Here is a 25,695-nt window from a genome sequence, read left to right as displayed (position 1 = left end):
CTTTGGATATACACTTTGTTTCCAACATTATTTGCTATAATTTAGATCATTGCTTGCTAGTAAATGCAAGTAACCGTCTGAAAACGACAAGGAATAAAGTGCTTGCCATTAAAGATATACAATTTTATTTCTAGGCAGCCCAGTGGAGGACGATACTGGTCCTAACCGCCAGTGACCGGCAGTGGATGTTGAGAACCTACAGTAACAGTTGTAAAAGCAACCAATGTTTACAAGTATACACTACAGCACTAACTACCAGTGACCATAAATGCTCGTCAATAGATTATATTAACGGCTACTAGATGACCATGTCTGACAATTAAAAACAGGCGTTTTTATTTCACAGTTGTCCAATGGGGACCGACATTGATCACAATCGACGGTGAGCGATAATGACTGTTCTAGAGGAAACAAATGCCAGTAAACGACAGTAACCGCCGTCAAACACTACTAAACGCTAGTAATCAACAGTATTCTCATTGAAAACAGACAATTTCATTTTTGAGCATTCCAATAGAGGTGGATACTGGCTATGGCCGATAGTGAACGCCGTGACCGACAGTGACAGCTGTAAAGGCAGCCAGTGTCAATCAGTAAACGCAAGTAGTTGACTCAAAACAGGAGTTACCATTAGTAACCATTAATGCCTGCCACAGGCATCCAATGACAGCCAGTGGATGCCAGTGCCCAACAATGTCCGACTATTACAAGACAGACGATTTCAGTTCGGAGCAGTCGGACCAGTAACTGCCAGATGCAAAGGCAGCCAATACTTACTATTAAATGACAGTACCCAAAAGAAATCGCCTCAAAGCAGCACTAATTTCCAGACAATGACAGTCAGTGGCTTCCGTTAGCTGCCAGTCCCAGTCAATGCCCGACAGTGGAAGCCAGATGATTTCATTTTGACATCAGCCGCCAGTGTTCGCTACTTTGCAACTGCGGTTTAATTTGCTTGACGGAGCGTCCTTTACGGAATGTATTTTGGCTTTGTGTCATACTTCCACCGGGCAACGTCGGTACATGGGTTCTGTTAGTATACAAGAGGGTCCTAAAGGCGGAAGTCAATGAAAACGGTCGCATAGAGAGTAAATAGCTATAGCTCTACTACTGATATTATGTATGTTTATTAATTTACGTTATCTTCTTTTTCATACACACAGGCATACAATGTTGTCTCTTCGTGTTCTTTGAATTAATCTTAAATGTGTTTTATTTTACTTCAGTCGAAGTTCTCAGAAATCAAGGGGCCCACAACCTGTGGCTAACACTTGAACTCTATATGAGATACATAAATATTCGAATGTTCCATTTAAGTTCTTTATCTCTCAAACACTGAGTTAGTAAAGAAAGTGAGAACATAATGTTCCTCCCCCCCCAATTAACCATTTTCATACGTTGTAGTATGTCTGTATTTTTGAGATGAGGTGTTTTCATTGATTGAGTTTGTAATCGTTGTAGTATATCTTTCATTTTGGTCTCTTGGTCTTACTGGATTCCAGTGCAACAATTTATCTAGTCTGGTGGAGTATCCAGCTTTGTGCTATTACTTGAGGTAACATCACTTGGAGACGGTGCACCATTCCTCGTAAAAGCTAATGTGGGTTAGCTATAGTGAGGAGATCTTATTTGGGCATCGAATACTATGTGATTTTGAATATTTGGTCAGGGTTTACTTCTATGGAAAAAGTATCCTCATGTCAGGTTGTTCTGACAAACCCTTGTATAGAGAGACCTTAGACACTGGAGGATAGTGTCTAGTAGGCATTCACAGTTTGTATCACCAGGTGAAAGGATAGCCAGAAGTACAACGACGATAATCATGACGACGACACTAGACGATCACAGCGACCACGACGAAAATATCTACTCACGTGAGTTTTGTCAACAATTTCAGTTCACAATGAATAAATGTATAAGTGGTTTATCCAGTTAAAATTTAATTCATTGTTAAAAATAAAATAACCGACGTAGATTTTTACAACTATTTATCAACAAAGAGTATGTTATCTAAGCGCTCTGTATGGTTACGTATTCTCTTGCCGATTGTATTCAGTTAACTGATTCACAATTTCAATTTTTTACCCCATCTCAACATGTCTTGCTCATACAATTCTCGCCCAACATCGTTCGGTCTGAAATGACTCTTTAAAATATGTCAGCATTAAACCTTTTGGCAATTCTAGAAAGACAAGTTGCACTAATGTGACACTAAATTACATTGACGACTATCCATCCATACGTCAATGTCAGGAGAATCATTTCTACCGCCTGTCGGAGAGATACCCTTTTTTTTTCTCCGAACAACCCATTCGTCAACTCTAATGTCATATGTGATAAATCATCTTTCCGTTCATTTCCGGAACACGTAAAGATGGTTTTAACATTTTTCACGCGCTTCGGCGACCAGTTTAAAAGTCTCGATTAGTGTCGTATTTTTGGTTGGAAGATTTTCTAAAAGATTCCTCGTGTCGATATCGGTAAGAGTGCGTGTGACTACTTTATGTGCGCCTGTGTCTGTGCGTATTTGCTGAATCAGCGAAACTTTTAGAATGATACGAGAAGATGAGAAAAAATTAATTCCTAGAGCAGAACACATTTGTACTAATTTTATGTCGTTTTCCAAAGATTATAATCTTTATTACATTTCTGCAAGTCTTTTAAGTTTTCTAGGGATACATAAGGACTAATAGGAATTAGTCACCACAATACCACATTTACTCTGGAAGTTTTCTCGTAAATTACTAGGATGATCTTCCTGACGTTTTATCTGGATCTTTTGTTATAATAAGATGCTGCGAACAAACTATTATAGTATCCGCTCGCGGCCCAGTAAAGGATTAATAGGAACGAGCAGAACCCGTAGAAATTCCACGGTGGTTGAACATTTTAAAAACAAATTACGAATAAAATTAATAAAAAATAAACTAAATAAATAACGATGAATTTAAAAACAATTTTTAGCAAATTATTTTCAAACATTTTAAAGCTAAAAAGAATTGATTTAAAAATATCTCGATTTTTGAATGAAAATGTTACACACAACCCATTGCTTTGTTTTGTTGATTGAGATTGTCGGACTGACTTCCTCATCTTGGTTGTTATAGTCACAACGTTTCGGCCATTTTACCCTCCGGCCTTCATCAGGTGCTTTGTATCGACTTGGGAAACTGTTTGTTAGGAGTCTCGAACCCAACCCTTTATTATTATTATTACGGGGTACCGTGTTCGGTGTTCTTCCACCCTTACTTTGAGGGGGAGGCATGTTTCACCCTTGTAAACCTTTCTGCAACTCCATGGGATGGAGTATATGCAGTTCTTGGTCATTTTCTTCTCCATGCGGAGCTTCACTCGTACCAGGTGTCGTCTGAGTGTTGACTCGCTCTTGTTTTGTTTTTATTTTCTGATTAATTTTTTATATAAATTATAAAGGAGCAGATGTTGATTCATTTGCACATTTTTTTTTTTTACATTTGAAAAAGGAACTATAATAAAAGAAACTCCTCTAAACATGTCTTTTTTTTAAGTATAAAATGAAATAGCCAGTTTGAAACCGTAAACAAACAGCTATGTTTTTGTTTCGTTTTGAGTTTTTTTTTTTTTTTTATGACTTTTGGAGAAGAAATGGCTTTAATGCTTTTTAACTTATAAAGGGAAGTAATCCATTCCTCATTAATTAATGTTTGCGATGATGATGTTTTTTGTGACACCGGATGTACGGACAAGAACATTAATAAGTAGATTAGTATTAAATGCAAAATTCAGCATAAAATTAACAATATCCAATTATCAATTTGGCATAAAGCATTCATACCAAGTTTTTTTTCGTGCTAAAACTGCAGTCATTTTGAAAAGATACCCAACCATTTATCTATAATTCTTATTCAAATTTAAATAAATAAAACAGCATGTCTGTTAGTTAAAGAAGTATTAAGATCAAATTTAAATGCAGATAAACCTGTTTAATCCTTGTCTAACGAATATAGACTAAATTTAATGAAAATCTGAAATATTTGAATATTCTAACCGAACGTTGTCTTCCTATTATGCTCTACAAAACTCTTTAAAATGCCCCAAAGAAAATAAGTTTCAGGAATATTTATTAATCAATATCAACTACTTATTGTTAAAATTTCAGAAAAATTTGAAAGAATTTAAATTTTCATAAAAAGTTTCCACCCCGCCTTTATATTCCCTTTAGATAAAACTAAATCCAAATGAATATTGCCCGCATTATGACCCATGGTACAAAAACCGGTGTTTCTAAATTCATCATGATCGGTTAATTAATTTCAGAGTGAATTGTGTATAAATGAATAGATATCTCGATGGTCAAGTCTCTAATTGTGTTATTTACGTAGACATGGTATTTAATTTACAGTATCCCGTTTACGTCTGATTGGCGAGTTGCCTTCTTTCGGGTAAATATGTGGAAATATATACTGCATGAATGACGTAAATTTTCAGTTGAGAGTTTAATGTTCCCTAGTGGTGATAAGGATTCCATAAAATATAAATGCGAACCCTTCTATCTGCATAACTCAAGAATCATTTCTAATTTAATTTATATGTTAACTAGCGAGACCTATGGAATTCTATAGAGCACTCATTCATATGTAATATATTGATGTTGGCATATGTTCAGCGTAAATGGAGACTCTCTGATATTATTGTAGCCCTTTTGTAAAAACTGCAAAAAGTATTTATCTATGCTAGCAGAGACACTAGATTACTGAAGTGCGATAAACTACAATCGAAACAGAAATCAAAATTTATGAAGAATTTTTGTAAATTTATATATAAAAAATAGATGACTAAAGAGCCATCAACTATAATCAAAACCGAAATCAAAACTTAAGAAGAATTTATGGTAAAATTACTTATATATAAAAAAATGATTTGTGTGCCATCCGCTATAATCGAAACCGAAACCAAAACTCATGACGAATTCTTGGTAAAAATATTTATTACAAGAAATTGAAGTGCATAACAATTAAACTACTTCGATGTGTAAGTGTGACACACAAAACATATAAATAAATAACACACACGTTATCGTATTAATATATAGATAGTTGACATAAAGAGTATGCACATTCATTTATCAGATTTTATTCAAATTGCTAGGTATGTTCAGTTGCCCGTATGTCAACTAATAATAAATTTTATTTTATAGCAAGCCCCACTGTCCCCAATGGTTTACTTCCACATGTGCAGCTGTCATCGCGCAAAGACAGCATGCGTACCACAGATTTAACCGACATAAATCCAGTTCAAACAGACAGAAGTATATAGAAGCCAGAAGTAACTGTAAGAAAGAAATAGCGACAGCTAAGACAGAATTTACTGAAACCACAAAAAAAAAAAAACACATCGAAGCTCAGAAATTAGGTACCCGTGACTTCTGGAAAATCTACAACAGTGTACTAAATAATGGGAAATCAACAATTCCCCCACTATCCAACAATCATGAAGTTGTTTGCTCAGCAACCGAGAAGGCTAACATGCTTGCCAGTCGGTTTGCCTGCAACTCCACACTAGACCCTGCTAACCACCCCCTCCCAGACTTTCCTTTGCGGACAGACGCCACACTTGACGATCTGAAAATCACACTTCTCAGATGCACACCATTATAAAAAATCTTGACACTTCAAAAGTATGTGGACCTGATCTCATCCCGGCTGTGCTATTAAAAAAGTGCTCCGCCGAAGTAGCTCCAATTCTGTCCAAACTTTACAACAAATGCCTTAATGAATGCTGCTTTCCTGCCTGCTGGAAAACTGCTTCTGTGGTACCAGTTTTCAAGAATTCTGGCGAGAGAACTGACCTAGCAAATTACCATCCCGTTAGCCTCCTCCTACTTTTTGCCAAAATATTTGTCCATAATTAACCAAGCCCTAGTCCATAATCTTGCAGATGCTAAACTTCTTACCGACCAACAATATGGATTTAGGCAAGCCCGTTCCACAGCAGACATTCTAACTGTAAGCATTGAGCATATATACCATTCACTTTACAAAGCAGGGGAGGGTAGAGCAGTAGCTCTGGATATATCTAAGGCTTTTGACAGGATATGGCACGAAGGTCTTCTCAGGAAAATCAGATCATACGGTATCACTGGAAGAATACTTAACATAATTAAATCCTTCTTAGATAAGAGAAAAATCCAGGTTGTCCTCGATAGCCGTACATCTAAACAATATAATATAAATGCGGGAGTACCTCAGGGGTCTATCCTTGGACCTCTATTGTTCCTAATATTTATTAATGACCTCCCCGACAAAATTGTCTGTAAAATGGGTATATATGCTGATGATACTACGCTCTATAATAGACACAATACGAAAACAAATGAACACATATCTAAAGAAATGGCAAAAAACTGAGAGGATGACTTCCAATCTGTAATGGAATGGGGGACAAAAATGGATGGTAACATTCAATTCTGCCAAGACTAAACTTGTTTACTCCAATAACTACAAAAAACCTTCTCTACCACCAATAGCAATGGCCAATGAGTCTTTATCTGAAACTACATCTTTTAAACTCCTCGGCCTAACGTTCACAGTCAACATGAGTTAGAACAATTACATTGAGAACATTGCCATGACCGCTGTGAAAAAGGTATGCTCTCTCTACCGTGCTAGAAAGCTACTAACGCCCGAAAGTATCCTGTACCTCTATAAGGCCACCATTCGCCCATGTATGGAGTATTGTTGTCATATTTGGGCCGGTGCATCTGCCACTAGTCTCTCGCTCCTAGACAAGGTTCAAAAGAGAGTCGCCAACCTAATAGGTCCTGAACTATCATCCAAGCTTCAGCCTCTGTCCCATCGACGCAATGTAGCATCCCTCTGCCTGTTCTACAAGTACTTTAACGGTGTATGTTCCAACGAGCTGCAAGCACCTGTACCCCCCAGACGTAAATACCCCCGACAAACCCGACAAACAGTACAATCCCACCCCTTCACAGTAGAGATCCCTAGATGTAAGAAAGCCTTCTAATCCAGTAGTTTCTTCCCCAGAACCACTAGACTTTGGAACTCCCTGCCAGGTTACTGCTTCCCCAACTGTACTTGCATGCGGAAGTTCAAATGTAACGTGAACCGACATCTTGCTGCCCAACTCCCCACCTAGGACCCCTGTAGCCTGTGTCCCTAATAGTAGCCCGCTACATCAAAGTGGCAGTGTGCCTTGTTTGGGGTGAAAATGTAATAAAAAATTTAATTTAAAAAAATGGCTTGATGATAATGCTCATCTATGCATGTAGTTGCTTTGTGAATCCGGGCATTGCTCGTCAATCTGATCCGAGCTTTGAAGTATCTCTTGCATGTAGCATACATGTGTCATGATTCTGTCGTAGAAGTGTTGACTGCTCTGTCTTTTCGAGTGGCACGTTTCCCTTCGTGATACTCAGTGTGTGCAGCTTCAGTAATTGTGGTCCCTTTCACTTGGACAAATGACGTCATATACAAGGCATTCAAAAGAATGGTTAGAATCTTAAAAAGATATTTCAGTTGGAGTGACTGAAACAGTGATTGAATATTTGGCATCCTGGAGAATGCCCCATCCCCAGTAAAAATAAAATGATGACAAAATTAAAACAGAAAAGTGTATTACTATATAATACAGCATAATCACATTGACACATCGGATCCCTTTAGATTACCAGTTAAGCATCGTTGAGCCTCGTTAGTACTAACGTATATGGGAATACCATGTGTTGTATGTGCTTTCCGCTATTCTTCTCATTGTTTCCAGTCGTTCTGGATTGCTTCTTACTATTGGTATCAAACAGAAGAGTTAAGGTTGGACATTACTCAACCCTTGCTTCACAATTCATTATGTGTAATTCATCCTTCCAGTATGCTATTGGAAGACCAGTTGAATTCATACGTTTGGAGATGGCCTAGTGTAGCACGGGTCAAACTCGTTCACTTTTACTTGTACGTTGGGGTTAGATTCTGGCAGTCAACAATGATGATACTGCGTAACACTATTATTATATAGATTAAATCGTAACAACAAAGGCACTGCGTGGAACATTTCCACTAACAAGTGTAGCTCTTCCACTACATAATGTGAACATTAAAAAGCTTATTAATGACAGACATAAATATGAAAACAAAATTAAATTGGGAAAGATGCCAAAATAAATATATAAAACCCTTCATAATACCATATTTAAATAAATTAGTGTCGAATTAATAACTTCAAACTAAAGCCATGAATTTAAATCAAGTACATGGTGTTCACATGAGACCTTAATTGGCTGTCTTTTATATATCTTAACTGTATGCTTCTTTAGTGATATAGAGAGACACTTTTTATCATTAGTTAATGACGAGTTCCAAAAAAGGGAGATAAATTAAATAAAAAAAAGATATAATGTCTAAGTGACTATTGTTTGAATATAACTTACGAGCAGACCGCCCAGCATTACCCGGTCGTAAAATACGCTTAAATATCATACTTTGATTAATGCAGATTTCGTCTTTATTATATTGGACCCAACATATAGTAATTATTTAAAGAATTTAAAAAAATGACTTGTGCGCCACCACTGAGAATCGAAACCAAAACGTTTAGCTTACAATTTACTTTTTTCTTTTGATGTTTATGCCTGAGATATGAAGACATGTTTACTGCAATGCTAAAAATTAAAACTTGAACAAATAGCTGCTACGTTACGCATGCATATGTGTAATGCCGTCGTTCGACCTTCAGCTGACAAATACCTTTTTTGAATTTTCACATTTTTGCATCGATTTTACCCGGATAAAACCCAAAAGTGAAGTTTCGCATGGGCTCGAATACTCTCTATATTAAGTTTCATGACTGCAGACCAAAAACTGAGAGAGGAGTTTCGTAGGCAAATTTTCTTAAACTAATATATATATATATATATATATATATATATATATATATATATATATATACATAAATATATATAGAAAAATGTTTATGTTAACTATAAACTTTCTACGCAAATATTATGCAAGTATAAATCATGTATACTATCTGCATGTAAATAGTTAACTAAAAATGATCATCCCATAAGAAAACCGAAAAAAACTCACAGTGAATTAATTAAAATGAATGTTTAAAAAGTTATGCAACTTAGCTAAATCTTTTGCAGATGAATGCAATTTCACGACTCGTATATAACAACGTTGTATTTTCTTTTTGAACAACTAGAAAAAGGATTTTAATGTGAATATCAATACACAAAAAATAAACAAATTCATAGGAGTACAGATAACTAACTTTCATAATAGGGATCACTGCTACATTGATATAAATGTGTTAAAATAGAGAGCGCATGTACATCTGATTTGTAAATATAAAAATTATTAATAACAATTGAACGGTTTCGAATCCATTTAAAATTCAGATGCTTCTTTTTAAATAAATAAATATATTTATTTATTTAAATTCTCGGCACTTGTTCAGTTTCAACAAGACATTAAAAAAAAAAATGAAAATATCGAAAAAGGTTATATCGTGCGTATACGTTTGAACTGAAGATCTCCGAAAAAGAAATGCACCTTATTTGATCGAGTAGATTTTTTTTTTAGCGGGAAAACACGTTTTTATGACAGTGCGTTGGAGGTAGCCATTTTGAATTTTTTTAACATGCCACGGATACGCCCTCCCCATCTTTAATACTGGGGTTTCTTCCTAAAAAAACAAACCTATTGCTCGGTATCATTAATATTTTTTTTTTTTTTTTTTTTTTTTTTTTTGCTGTAAAAAAAAAAAACTACTTGATGAAATTAAGTGAATTTTTTTTGATGAAATTAAGTGAATTTTTTTTGATGAAATTAAGTGAATTTTTTTCCGGATAGCTTCGTTCCATAACGGATACGTACAATTTAAACTTTTTTTTTCGATTTTTTCATTATTTAATGTCTTGATTAAACTCTACAAGTACCAAATTCTCATTTTTAACTCGTCATTAGGGAAATAAAAACAATGTATTTATTTTTTTTTATCCGATATGGTGTTGTTTAGCCATAGTTTTCTGTTTTTATCGAAGGTTGAAGTTTTTATGTTCGAATTCAGTGGTTTATTTCATATGAGCAGAAGCAAATGTAGAAAGTATTGGAAAGTTTAAAGCTATGAATTTATTCAAATTCAACAGAAATAACGGAGAGGAAAATTTGTCAAACTGTGCGTAAACTTTACTTACCTCATTAGGTTCCCAATACCATATGTCAAAGGTCGGCTGCTTTAAATAATCAATTGTCTCCTGTGATAACGTGTACTGGAAAAAATATATAAAAAAAACGTTATTACTACAATTCAAAAATAAGTCTTTAAAGTTAGAACCTATGCAAATTATATATATAAAATTTTCCTGACAAAAAAGAAAACACTTTCTGAAATATAAAATTGTTGTTTTTTTTTTTTTTTTTTTTTTTTTTTTGTTTTTCAAAGAATTATGATCATTTCATTATTTGCTAATACAAATGAGATATTTATGACGACAAAGCCTTCCTTTTACCAATAAAAGAATCAGGAAAATGGTACAGGGATGGGGCGTTTCAGCATTGCACTTTCGGCTCAGCTGATTCGACGGTGTGGCTGATTCAGCTGATAGACGATTCGGCGTCGACTACGCTAGTCAGCATTTTTATTAAGATTTTAAAACTGTTTTGTTTAGAAGAATAATATGAACATTCTTTTTTATTACATTTTTCACCCCAAACAAGGCACATAATCTACAGGGGTACCCTGTAGGGAGTTGGGGAGCAAGATGTCATTCACGTGACACTTGAACTTCTGCATGCCAGTACAGTTGGGAAAGCAGAATCCCGGAAGGGAATTCTAAAGTCTAGTGGTTCTGGGGAAGAAACTACTGGAGTAGAAGGCTCTCTTACATCTAGCGATCTCTACTGTGAATGGGTGGGATTGTAATGCTTGTCGGGTTTGTCGGGGGTATTTACGTCGAAGGGGCACAACTGTTTTCAGTTCGTTGGAGCATTCACCGTTAACATACTTGTAGAACAGGCAGAGGGATGCAACATTTCATCGCAAGGACAGAGACTGAAGCTTAGATGACAGTTCAGGACCTATTAGGTTGGCGACTCTCTTTTAAACCTTGTCTAGGAGCGAGAGACTAGTAGCAGATGCACCAGCCCAAATATGACAACAATACTCCATACATCGGCGAATGGTGTCCTTATAAAGGTACAGGATACTTTCGGGCGTTAATAGCTTTCTAGCACGGTAGAGAGAGCATACCTTCTTCGCAGCGGTCCTGGCAATGCTCTCAATGTAATTTTTCTAACTCATATTTCCTGGGAACGTTAGGCCGAGGAGTTTAAAAGATGTAGTTTCAGATAAAGAGTCTTTGACCATTGCTATTAGTGGTAAAGAAGGTTTCTTGTAATCATTGAAGGAAACAAGTTTAGTCTTGGCAGAATTGAATGTGACCATCCATTTTTGTCCCAATTCCACTACGGATTGGAGGTCTTCCTCTAGTGCTTCTGCCATTTCTTTAGATATGTGTTAATTTGTTTAATATCACTTTAACTGATTTTTTAATATTGTTTTTGCAAAACTCTTTTTGCTTAATTATATTCTAATTATTTATAGAACATATTTTTAACTAGTCCTTTGTTTTACTTTTCACAATTTAGCTCAAGTTTAAGTTTTAAAACATTTTGAAAATTATAGTATTTAAATTTATTTCTTACTTCAGATAGTTTTTAAATAATTTCTATTTCAATTATTTTCAAAGAAAAAATATCTTCGTTTACCGAATTAATTTTTAAAATATAAACAAAATGTTGTCTATACCGATGAAGCGCTTATTTGATGCCGCATCGTCTCCCTACCGAAGCGACCACACGCTGTATCGATTATATCAGATATCAGATCAGCCAAGCCGAATCGTCTCCCTGCCGTATTGGGCATATGCTGAATCGACTATACCAGATCAGCTAAGCCAAAACAGTCACGCTGAAACGCACCAAGCCCATTTGGTACAAATACGTTTAACTCAATCCCTTACATGTCCATTTAGTTTCAGTCATAAATGTCCTAAAGTCTTTGTTTAATTTCTGTTCAATGAGAAAGTCAGAAGCACCTAGTTGATCGTCTTGTGAGGAGGAGATGTTATTCTGAAGGGACCTCATATTTACTGAATCTTAACGCCTCTCCCAGATTTTTGCCTGTGAAGTTGTATCAAAGATAATAGCTCTGAAAATAACCAGCAACCATTAATCTATCCGGGAAATTAAGCCAGTGATGGACAGCACTGTGTCAAAGTAATTGACAATTTTATCTACCTCTATAAAAAAATCCTCCATGCCAAGTAAGACATAAGGTTAGTTTTTTTTTAAAATGTAGTTAAAATCAAAGTTCTCAAAAGGGGGTACTCTGGATCAGGAGAAAAATTTTAATTTGCATCAGTTTTAGAGGGATGTCCTATTAACTGACTGAGGACACAGAAGATGACGTGTAGTATCAGAACAGATACTACACTTTCTTCTTAACCCAAACGGGTATGATTATCATTGAAATGCGAAATAACAAAACCTGTAGGATATTTGAGACCAGATTTTGTGGATAAAACTGCTATATTCACTTACTTCATTGCAGGCGATTAAACACAGGTTGGATAATTCTCGCAAAAAACACCAGTGTACTAGGTAAAACTGGACTCGTTTATTTCCCTTTTGCCAAGAAGTTAGACAAAAGCTAAGGTGTTTTTTGAGAAAACAGTCACACTAGTATAAATGCATACTGAGCTACAAAAATGCCTGAGCAGCTATTTCAGCATGTCCCAATAGAGGAGCCTCAGACGATTAGTAATAAGCTAATGCCTTCTCAGAGAAAAGATGAGATTTGTGAATATGACGTCACGAGCCTGTCTCTGCTCTATCAGTATTTTCATGGCAATTAAATGCAGATACCATGAACGAAGATTCTTTCTCAAAACTGCCTGCTATAGGGACACTGTTCTGTTGGCCTGGTTCCCGGTTGAATAAAACATGGTAGCCTTCAAATCCAATGTAAACAAGTTCCTGTTGAGCCGTCTCCGATAAATAATGACATTTCACCCAATTTACACAATTAGTGATTACTACACCACCACCTTACATTCATTAAGCATCCTCGAGCGGTCTTCAGACCTTGATAAGTGGTGAGTCCCTAGTAAAAAAAAAACTCAGCTTGATAGCAATAAAGGCATTGTCAGATGCGTACGTTTTATTCTAATTTCTGACAGTAACAATGTGGTTTGATGGCTCTTGGGCGTTTTGGGATTCAACCGGCTGTAATTATTAAGAGAGTCCACGCTCCCACAGAGCCATGAGGCTGATTTTAATGAGGTCTATACCAGAGGACAATATAAAGATTTTCATAATTAGACTAATCACATGCCATTTGGCAAAAGCTTGTATCTGAAATCGTAGTCGCAATTATTATATGATCTATAGAAATGAGAAATAAATAAGCTGTGAGAAATTATTGCACGAAAATGATCTCGGCAAGAAATGCAATAACCAGTATTAACAGGTGCTCCATCCGCCGAAAGATGAATTTGGAAGCAAAACATTATTCTCTTGAGACATGTCACAGATGATGACAGAGCAAGAGACTGTAATATACAGACAGAAAACAGAAATACTACTACTACTACTACTACTACTACTACTACTAATAATAATAATAATAATAATAATAATAATAATACTATATATAATTATTATAATGAATAGCAGACCCCGTGGAAATTCCACGGTAGTTGAAAATTTAAAAGAACACATATCAGTAAGAAACATCTTATCATATAATCAAACTGTTAAAATGGTTTTAACCCATAATGAGAGTAGATATTTGTATGGTGTCTACCGTACAAAAGTGTGACACAAGGTCGGAAGGTGGACGATAGGCAAGCTCCCCTAAAGGAAGGGCACACTTGCCTCAACAAAAATTGCCTAGGCATCTCTGTCGACATTCCCCGTTGGGGGCGCCTCAGGCGACAAGCGATAAGCTTGCCCCACCAGAAATCCAGGTGGCAAGCCCTCAGAGGGTGGACTTCTTGGGTGATACACAAGCGATGTATTTCAGTCCGACAGGTACAGGGCCGGTTTCAGGTCCCGTACATGTCGGGTGGGTGTCAAGAACGGATCTTTGACGAGTACGACTACCTTGTCTCCCTGCAGGCGAAGCCGCTAGAAGACCTTCCCCATCACGAGTAATGGGGGTAGAGCTATATGTGGCACAAGGCCGGAAAGTGGGGATCCAGCAGGCTCCCATAAAGGAGGGGCACTCCTGCAATTGTAAAAATTGGCTGAGTAACCCCGTCGGCATTCCTTGGTCGGGGCGCCTCAGGCAGTAAGCGATAAACTTACTCCACCGGAAAGCCCAGTGGTAAGGCCTGGTGGGGGGTGGACCTCCTAGGTATTACCCAGGCGGTGTACCTCAGTCCGACAAGTGCTGGGCTAGTTCCCGGCCCCTCACCTGTCGGCCTGAGTGTCAAGTAACGGATTCTTGACGAGTACTTCTACCCTGTCTCCCTGCAGCCGAAGCCGCTAGGAGACCTTCCCCATCACGACTAATGGGGGTATAACACCAATGGCTTCGACGATCGTTTCATAACCACGTGTTATAATAATCAACCAATCAGAAGCTTCAAAGTTACTATAAAAAATGTCGAATTTTGGATTCAATCAGTTCACTGTCGTCTCTGTCGCGAACCTGCATTTGACTCTTCGCCGCCATCTTTGTTACTAGAAATTACTTAACACTCAAGATCGAAACTGCATTTGATTTATCGCAACCATCTTTGTTACTAGGAATTACTTAACACTCAACCTCGGGACTACATTGATTCTTCGCCGATTTGATTTACTGCCGCCATCTTTGTTCAACATAATGTCTCAACACTTAACACAAACAATTATCTTGAGGTTAGGTCATGTACCATTAAAGACAACTAAATCACGGAGCTCTGGATCTTCAGGTCCTGGTATATCACAGAACATGGGTTTAAGACATCCGTATATCGCAAGCCTACCTTCACCGGACAATACCTTAACTTCAACTCCCATCACCCATACAGTATCAAACATGGAATCGCACGCTGCCTACAACATCGAGCAGAGACAATAAGTAACGACACCATTACATACCACCAAGAAATGATCAAGTTGAAGAATACCCTCCGTCGTAACAACTACCCCGATAGCATACTATCCACCAGACGTGTTAATAGTATAAGAGAGGAGAATGAAACCAAAAAAACACCAACGGTCTGCCTACCATATATACGAGGCATCTCCGAAAAGATTCAGAGAATATGTGCCCCCTACAACATCAGGACGGTATTCAAGAGCGAGTCAACACTCAGACGACACCTGGTACGAGTGAATCCCCGCATGGAGGAGAACATGACCAAAAACTGCATATACTCCATCCCATGCAGTTGCAGAAAGGTTTACAAGGGTGAAACATGCCTCCCCCTCAAAGTAAGGGTGGAAGAACACCGAAAAGTGGTAACTAAAGGGGAAACGGAAAAATCGAGTATAGCCAACCATGTCTGGATGGAGAGGAGGGACCATCGTCCCCTATGGGATGAAGTAAAGATAATAAATAGAGAGACCCACTGGAAAGTGAGAAAATTTAAAGAAACATATCACATGCTCGGACATAACAACCTACTGAGCAAACCAAGCGTAGACCTGATGAAGGCCGGAGGGAAAAAACGGCCGAAACGTTGTGACTATAACAATTAAGATGAGGAAGTCAGTCCGACAATCTCAACCCTATTGTTTTACTTATTTTGAATAACTCTTTTGTAAGTAATGATGTTTTCATTGAAATGCGTAAGTTTAAAAAATCCGTAATCACCAAAATAGCCCTATTATTTTACTTATTTTGAATACCTCGTTAGTAGGTAAAAATGTTTTCACCTGAAATGCGTAAGTTTAAAAGATCCCTACACAACAAAGCACTATAGTATTTTCTTTATTTTGATATGTTATACAAATAGGTAATATTTGTTTCACCTAAAATACATGGATTTTTTACTCATTTCAATATGAACTGTAAGTAGGTAATAATATTTTCACCTGAAATGCGTAGGTTTAAAAGATCCTTAATCAGCAAAAGTACCTTAAGGATTGGTTATTCGTATTATTTGGATTCGTCGAACTACTGAAGTAAGTAAAACGTTCTGTAAAAATTTCCAAGTTCGATAGAAACATTCCCGAGTTCTACAAGATGCCTGAAGAAGGTCGGAGGTTTCATCGACCCGAAAAGGTATGAAAATGATACTCAAGATGAGAAACGTAGTCCGATGGATCCAAAATAATACGTAAATTTTGAGCCAGATATTTTTAAAGGGAGGAAACCAATCTAAACGATGAAAAGGTTCACGAGCTAAAACTGATTGAAGAACAATTGGCTTTGATCAAAGTGAAGTAACTGTTTCTATATTACGACCCAACTGCCAACCAATGTTACTCCCATGAATATGCTGCTATCAAAGTATCCCCTCACACTCCAGTGCCTATATGTTTTCTTTATGTGGAGCGAATAAAAAAAAAACATTTTAAAAGTCAAAGCTCGCAATAAATGAAAGTAGTTTCCAGATTCAGCTTGTGTCTTTCAATTGTAGATGTTGCCCTTTTTTTCATCCTGGGATTCTTATCGATAGATCTGCTATTGAAAAGCTATCGACTCTAAAATTTATCGGTCTTTTTTCTTTTTTTTTTTTTTCTCGTAAAATCTTGCTTGGGGTTTATATATTAGATCAATTGTTTTTTCGCCTCTTGTAAAGACGATTCTCTCAATCGTTATAAACAGTTTCTCTCATCTGAGCTTCTTTCCTATCTCTATATATTTATCAGATGATGTATGGTGTATTGTTGTCATATTTGGCCTGGTGACGGATTCTTTCCGATTTAAGGGGTTCTTGACAAGATGCAAAAAAAAGTATACTAATCTCATTGCTTCCCACCCTTCCTTCTTCTCTGTAACATCTTTCTCTCACACACTCAGACGTCGTGTTGGTAGTCGCAGTCTTTCTTAACAATACTATTATGACATGTGCTCTTCAGAATTTTCTGATTTATTCCGGCTTCCGTTGTTCCAGCTCGTTTAATTCGTTGATCTATTCATCTCCATTAATCCACAATATTGATATTTTGTTGTAATACTTCCAACACTCGTCTAGCCAAAACCACTACCAATAGTTTCCCACACTCTTTATCTGCACCTAAACCTAAATGAGATTCCAAGAGCTGGGCTTCTTTCTTAGAACTGCACGGCTGTGGAACTCTTTTCCCTTGGCCTGCTTTCCAGCTGACTACAATCTGATTGTATTCAAGTCCAATGTAAACAAGTGCTTGAGGAACCGTCCCCTTATGTAATCCAAGTTAGAAAAATTCCACTACCTATGTTAACTATGCTATAATCACATTGACTAATGTATACCCATTAATCCTTATCCTTGAGTGGCCTCCGGGCCTTGATAAGTGGTGATTCCAGTGTAAAAAAAAGAAATCCGGTAGTTTATCTCTCAAAAATTACTGGATTGTGGAACTTCCTTCTTGCTGACTGTTTTCCTCCTACTGTATTGGTCTTTTCAAGATTAAAGTTAATAAGATTCATCGATCTTTGAAATAGACATATTTGGTTCTTGTTAGCTCCTTACATCAAATGGCTTCACGTCTTGCCTTTGGTTATTTTCATAAAATAAGATTTTGCTAAATACGTGCATCATGAGCAATCCCACCCACATTTTTTATAGGCCAGAGTGTAAGAAGTATGGCGTGATTTGCTTGAAGCATTGTTAAAGATTAAATGCTATTTTTGAAGGATTACAATCTACGAATGTACACTCGTTATGAGCAGATACATAAATAAATAAATAATTAAATAATTTGTCCTATTTTATATTTTTATATTTATTTATTTACCTGAATTTTTTAATTTTCTTTTCTTCTACCATCCACAGTTGAAAAACATTTTTTTTTATTCAGGTAAATAGATATAAAAAAATAAAATAAAAAAGATTATTGAATTATTTATCATTCATTTATTTAAAAAAGAATTTCCTCTACCATCCGGAATTGAAAAATAAAAAAATTAAAAATTAAGGTAAATAAATAAATAAATGAATAAATAAAAATAAAAAAGTAAAATAAAAATAATTATTTATTTATTATTTATTTATTTATTCATCTGCTCTTAACGACTGTACATTCCTACATTGTAAGCCTTCGACTTCATCTGCTCTTAACGACTGTACATTCTTACATTGTAAGCCTTCGACTTCATCTGCTCTTAACGACTGTACATTCCTACATTGTAAGCCTTCGACTTCATCTGCTCTTAACGACTGTACATTCCTACATTGTAAGCCTTCGACTTCATCTGCTCTTAACGACTGTACATTCCTACACTGTAAGCCTTCGACTTCATCTGCTCTTAACGACTGTACATTTCTACATTGTAAGCCTTCGACTTCATCTGCTCTTAACGACTATGCCTTCCTACATTGTAAGCTGCTCTTAACGACTTACATTCCTACATTGTAAGCCTTAATGCTCATTGTATTTGTTCTTAACGACTGTACATTCCTACATTTAAGCCTTCGATTTATCTGTTCTCAACGACTGTACATTCCTACATTGCAAGCTTTTAGGCCAGAGGGTATTTTACATTATGCGAATGAATTTTTAAAAGCCCATCTGACCTTGTGTCTAACTTGCTGCAGATTAGATAAATAAGCATACACACACCATGTCTACATTATAATATGTTTCTTTAATATGTAAATATGTTTGTATTTCCGTAACAAAGCATCACAACCTTGAAGCAAAAATAGGTGAGCGCATCGTCCGCTCACAGATGTAACCTTCTACCCGATTAAAACGTCTTGTATATTGATTTGTAGAAAAGCGTAATGACGTTTAACGCAGTGAGAAACCATGTCATATATTTAAAAAAAAAAAAAGACTCGTTTTTATTTTTTTTCAATATTTTTGAAAAATTTGCTCGGATTTAATGTAATGTAATCGACTCCGATGCTGTCGAACCAGTTCAATGGAGACGCCAATTAAAATATTGATTTAGTTTTCAAAATGAAAAGGCGGTTAAAGAGGAAACAATGTTTTAATGCGTAACATATATTTCATTAATTGGTAATTGAGTAAGTTGAATGCTGCGGGTTGGTTGTTTGGTTTTACGGCATATCAGCCCCATTCCGGTTATTTAATAACAAATCCGGTAATATTGAAGTTTTATTCTTCAAATTCTTTTATATTTAAATATTTGATCATAAATTTTAGTTGCTTCGTTATTTTGTTTTACGGCCTACAAACTTTTTGTGGGGTTCTTTCCTGGAACTGCACGCCTATGGAATTGTCTTCCGTTTCCCTGCTTTCCGGCTGACTACATTATGGTTGTCTTCAAGTCTAACGTAAACAAGTTCCTGATGAGCCGTTCAACTTAAGTTAACAAATTTACCGAATTTCCATTACAAACGATTACTATATTGTCCAATTGACTACTGTACACTCTAAACCTTTATCCTCGAGTGGTCTCTGGGCCTATAGAAGTGGTGATGCCTATGTAAAAAAAATCCGCTCATTAAAAAATGTAACTCTTCAAGTTCTATACATCATCAAATAAGTATTCATAGTATGCACCTTCGTTGTTTTCTTTTACGGCCTATCAACCCATTTTGGGTCGTTTAATGCTGAAATCAGTCATTTATACAAGAAAATAAAAATTAAAGTCTTTCAAATTTTTATTCATGCTGTTGGTTTTTGTAGTTTTATTTTTGCAGAAAAAGATCGAGGTTGGGTAAGGAAAGAACACATAATATCGGCACAAAAAAATTATAAGAGTATGAATAAAAATACAGTTGATAAATTGATGGACTACTTATGATTTAAAACATAATTAAAATGCTGGAATTAAAGATTAAAATCAAATACTAAAAATGCTGCAATTCAAGATTAAAAAATAATTAAAATGCTACAATTCAAGATTAAAATAAACTAATTAAAATGCTAAAATTAAAGATTAAAAATAATTAAAATGCTGCAATTCAAGATTAAAATAAAATAATTAAAATGCTACAATTCAAGATTAAAAATAATTAAAATGCTGCAATTCAAGATTAAAATAAAATAATAAAAAGGCTGCAATTCAAGATTAAAATAAAATAATTAAAATGCTACAATTAAAGATTAAAATAAAATAATTAAAATGCTACAATTCAGGATAAAAATAAAATAAATAAAAAGCTACAATTAAAGATTAAAAATAATTAAAATGCTGCAATTAAAGATTAAAAATAATTAAAATGCTACAATTCAAGATTAAAATAAAATAATTAAAATGCTATAATTCAAGATTAAAATAAAATAATTAAAATGCTACAATTAAAGATTAAAAATAATTCAAATGCTGCAATTCAAGATTAAAATAAAATAATTAAAATGCTACAATTCAAGATTAAAATAAAATAATTAAAATGCTACAATTCAAGATTGAATATAATTAAAATGCAAAAATTAAAGATTAAAAATAATTAAAATGCTGCAATTCAAGATTAAAAAAAAATAATTAAAATGCTACAATTCAAGATTCAGATAAAATAATTAAAATGCTACAATTCAAGATTAAAATAAAATAATTAAAATGCTACAATTAAAGATCAAAAATAATTAAAATTCTGCAATTAAAGATTAAAAGTAATTAAAATGCTACAATTCAAGATTAAAATAAAATAATTAAAATGCTACAATTCAACATTAAAATAAAATAATTAAAATGCTACAATTCAAGATTAAAAATAATTAAAATGCTGCAATTCAAGATTAAAATAAAATAATTAAAATGCTGCAATTCAAGATTAAAATAAAATAATTAAAATGCTACAATTCAAGATTAAGATAAAATAATTAAAATGCTACAATTCAAGATTAAAATAAAATAAGTAAAATGCTACAATTAGAGATCAAAAATAATTAAAATTCTGCAATTAAAGATTAAAAATAATAAAAAAGCTACAATTCAAGATTAAAATAAAATAAATAAAATGCTACAATTCAAGATTAAAATAAAATAATTAAAATGCTAAAATTCAAGATTAAAAATAATTAAAATGCTGCAATTAAAGATTAAAAATAATAAAAAAGCTACAATTCAAGATTAAAATAAAATAAATTAAATGCTGCAATTCAAGTGTAAAATAAAATAATCAAAATGCTACAATTCAAGATTAAAATAAAATCATTAAAATGCTAAAATTAAAGATTAAAATCAAATAATTAAAATGCAACAAACAATTAAAGATTAAAATAAAATAATTAAAATGCAACAATTAAATATTAAAATCTAATAATTAAAATGCTACAATTCAAGATTAAAATAAAATAATTAAAATGCAACAAACAATTAAAGATTAAAATAAAATAATTAAAATGCAACAATTAAATATTAAAATCTAATAATTAAAATGCTACAATTCAAGATTAAAATAAAATAATTAAAATGCAACAAACAATTAAAGATTAAAATAAAATAATTAAAATGCAACAATTAAATATTAAAATAAAATAGTTAAAATGCTACAATTCAAGATTAAAATATAATAATTAAAATGCAACAATTCAAGATTAAAATAAAATAATTTAAATGCAACAATTAAAGATTAAAATAAAATAATTAAAATGCTACAATTCAAGATTAAAATAAAATAATTAAAATGCGACAATTAACGATTAAAATAAAATATTTAAAATGCAACAATTAAAGATTAAAATAAAATAATTAAAATGCTACAATTCAAGATTAAAATAAAATAATTAAAACGCTACAATTAAAGATTAAAATCAAATAATTAAAACCCTACAATTCAAGATTAAAATAAAATAATCAAAATGCTACAATTCAAGATTAAAATAAAATAATTAATATGCTACAATTAAAGATTAAAATAAAATAATTAAAATGCTACAATTCAAGATTAAAATCAAATAATTAAAATGCTGCAATTCAAACACCCAACACGATGTAGACTCCACCGTGAAAGACATAAGGAAGTAAGAGAAAATTCAACTAGCTGTTTCAGGTCTTAACAAAACTCCCCCGGTCACACATGACTTCTCATTTTGGCTGTGACATCACATACGTGTCTCTAACGTGATTCTCTCCCTAACGCGATCCTCTCTCTCTCTCTCTCTCTCTCTCTCTCTCTCTCTCTCTCTCTCTCTCTCTCTCTCTCTGATTATAATAAAATAATTTAAATCCTACAATTCAGAACAAATAAGTAAATGATATATTTGCTTCGTTTATTCAACGGTGAAAATAAAAATATTTTTAATGGAAAAAATGAGCCGTCTTTATAAAATTGACCTTGATAGATATTTTACTTTAAAATAAATACTATTATGGTTAACAGTTAATTGTACAGATTAGTAAAGAATGCACTGTAGAGTTTTGAAGAGGACCCTCTCGTCTATTATTATACAAACGCTGAGTAAATCAACGTCTGCTTCCCCGAAACGTTTACGTTAAAATCAAAATCGAGAATGGCACTGTACACAAAGAATATTAACTAATTAAAAAACGAGTGTATTTTTATATAATGCGTTAGACAAAAAGATATAAAGTACTGGCAACCATGCTGAAGTAGCATGGTCTGAAAGCGCAAGGTGATAAACTGCAAACCGTCATTCACTATTTGGCAAAAACGTATTTACTCATTGAAACAATTGCTTCGTGACTAATCACAGGAAATAGATGGTGGCAGCCATTTTTGCGACGTCGCCGAAAAGCGTTCCACGTTTTCTGCTTTTATCATTTCAGTTTAGTACAATTTTGTGATCAAAAGTATTGCTTGTTAATAAAAAAAAATAAGAAAGGAATTAACGGATGTAGTTTTTTTTAATGGAGGTGATAAATTCATAGCTACTAGAGTCAATGAGAACGTCTAAAAACGAGATTTTATTATTAGTACTTAATTCATATGTAAAGTTAAGAACATTGTCTCTAGTAGCGATGAATTTATCACCTCCGTTTTTAAAAACCTACATCCATTAATTCCTGTATTTTAAATTTTAAAAGTAAATGTCCATTCCGTTATAAAACGAAAATAATAAGGAATCTTATACACCGCGCAAAGGTGATTTCCTCCAGCAAAAAAAAATATCCTTTAATGAATTAAAAAATATAAAACAAGTGTTAGTAAATAATCAATTCCCTGACTCTCTTGTAGATAAAGAAATAAAATTAGCCATTAGTAATTTGAATCAAATTAGTAATATTCAAAAAAATTATCAACCTGTAAATATATATTACCGTAACCAGTTACACAAAAACTAAAAAATCGATGAGAGTATTCTTAAAAATATAATCTGTAAATATGTGACTCCAAAAAATAATAAAAATATAAAATTTATTATATATTATAAAAAAAATACAGACAACACTCCTTGTAATGAAAAACAACATTTCGCAAACAAATGACCTGTTGGAAAGGACCAATGTAGTTTACAAATTAAGCTGCCCAATAGGAGAGTGTATCTCCGATATTAGTAGTTATGTTGGTTCAACAACTAACACATTGTCGCGAAGATTGACTCTCCACCTCTCTGACTCTAGCTCCATATCACAACATTTGAAGGGATATGAAAGTTCATTATCTGGTTTGTTTTAATAAATATGTTTATTGTTGTATGACTTTGTGATAAAAATATTGCCTTTAAATAGATTAAAAATAAAGAAAATTCATAAACTTTTCTTTTTTTACCAACGAATGTGTTCACTTTTTGCAGGATTTCGTTATAAAAAATATAGCATAAAATATAAATATAAATAATAAAATATAAAAAATATAATAAAAAAGATTTCGTTAGAAAAAATATAAAATATAAATATAAATAATATAATATAAAATATAATAAAAAAGATTTCGTTATAAAAAATATAGCATAAAATATAAATATAAATAATATAATATAAAAATATAATAAAAAGATTTCGTTAGAAAAAATATAGCATAAAATATAAATATAAATAATATAATATAAAAGATATAATTAAAAAGATTTCGTTAGAAAAAATATAGCATAAAATATAAATATAAATAATATAATATAAAAGATATAATTAAAAAGATTTCGTTAGAAAAAATATAGCATAAAATATAAATATAAATAATATAATATAAAAGATATAATAAAAAAAAGATTTCGTTATAAAAAATATAACATAAACTATAAATATAAATAATATAATATAAAAGATATAATAAAAAAGATTTCGTTAGAAAAAATATAGCATAAAATATAAATATAAATAATATAATATAAAAGATATAATAAAAAAGATTTCGTTAGAAAAAATATAGCATAAAATATAAATATAAATAATATAATATAAAAGATATAATAAAAAAGATTTCGTTAGAAAAAGTATAACATAAAATAAAAAATTAAAATAAAATAATTAAAATAAAATAATAAAAATGCTACAATCTAAGATTAAAATAAAATAATTAAAATAAATAATATGATATAAAAGATATAATAAAAAATAAAAAATATGCGTAATTTTTTCACGTAAATTGTTTATTTTTTGCATGATTTCGTGATCAATATTTTTTTTAAAATATATAAAAAAGCAAAAATATCTGTAAACTTCTTTTTATCAAGCAAATATATTTATTATTGCATGATTTTGTAATAGAAAATGTTGCTTTTAAATATAATAAAAAATAAAAATATTCATAAACTGTTTTTTATATGTTTATTTTTGCATGATTTTGTAGGAACAACATTCCTGTACGCTTATGAATGGTGGACTTTAACAGCAGAGACTGACAAGAGGATACAAGCAGTTGACATGGAGTGCTATCGCAAGATAGTAGGTATTTCCTACAAAGACCGCATTACAAGTGCGGAAATAACCAACCGCATAAGGCAAACTTGTGAGCCCTATGGAAATCTTTTAGCCATTGTAAAACAGCACAAATTACAGTGACATGGCCATGTAACGTTAGCAACAGAACTTGCTAAAAAATCATGCAAGGGACAGTAAGAAGAGGACGAAGGCATGTAGGATCGGAAAAGAGATGGAAGGATAATATCAGGGAATAAACGGACTAAGGCTCAGCAGCATCACACAATAGCACAGGAGAAAGGATTAGAGAGAGCTGGTTAGAGTTTTTTCCAGAGACGCCTCATATGGTCAACCAGACTGTGGAGATATATAGATAGTTCTATTTTTAATTAATTTTTGACTTTTTACTTGTTAAACACACGACATAGAATCCTCACACCAAGTAAAGAAATGGCGCCGTCTTGAATATCTATTTACCGAAACCTTATATAAAATCAGAAACAAACACTCTAAAACAATTTTACTATGAAAGAACGCTAAATTTTCTTGCTTTTTGTAAATTTGTTTTTATTCACCTCTTTGTTTTATTGTTGACTATAATAAACAATCGACGAATATCCATTAGGCCAATCGCACACCTCAGATTAGTATGGTGATTTATATAAATATAATTACCGGCTTGGTGAACCGTTTCGTACAAAGACATTTTAAAAAGTGAGTGCTTGGGGTGAATGTCCTCTTTGCGTATATTTGAAAGATGCGGTAAAACAACAACATAATCGTGTTTACACACCAGTCACCGACAGATCACAGGATTTA

The 25,695-nt window shown here is 33.2% G+C and overlaps 1 protein-coding gene across 4 annotated transcripts in view; it reads right to left on the bottom strand.

The window, feature by feature from the left end:
• The window catches only part of LOC145277958 (high affinity cGMP-specific 3',5'-cyclic phosphodiesterase 9A-like), a 466,702-nt gene that overhangs the window by 34,144 nt on the left and 406,863 nt on the right, over positions 1–25,695 (bottom strand). For all 4 annotated transcript variants that reach the window (XM_080130080.1, XM_080130079.1, XM_080130081.1 and 1 more), the window contains exon 9: positions 10,193–10,267. In XM_080130080.1, the coding sequence (XP_079986206.1) occupies positions 10,193–10,267 (75 nt within the window). The remainder of the gene's footprint in view (positions 1–10,192; positions 10,268–25,695) is intronic.

Source organism: Euprymna scolopes, chromosome 6 (assembly GCF_053919585.1).
Source record: "Euprymna scolopes isolate OS-2025 chromosome 6, ASM5391958v1, whole genome shotgun sequence".
Taxonomy (NCBI): Eukaryota; Metazoa; Mollusca; class Cephalopoda; order Sepiida; family Sepiolidae; genus Euprymna; species Euprymna scolopes.
The sequence above is the reverse complement of the archived record's forward strand: the minus strand, read 5'-3'. Positions and strand labels throughout refer to the sequence as shown.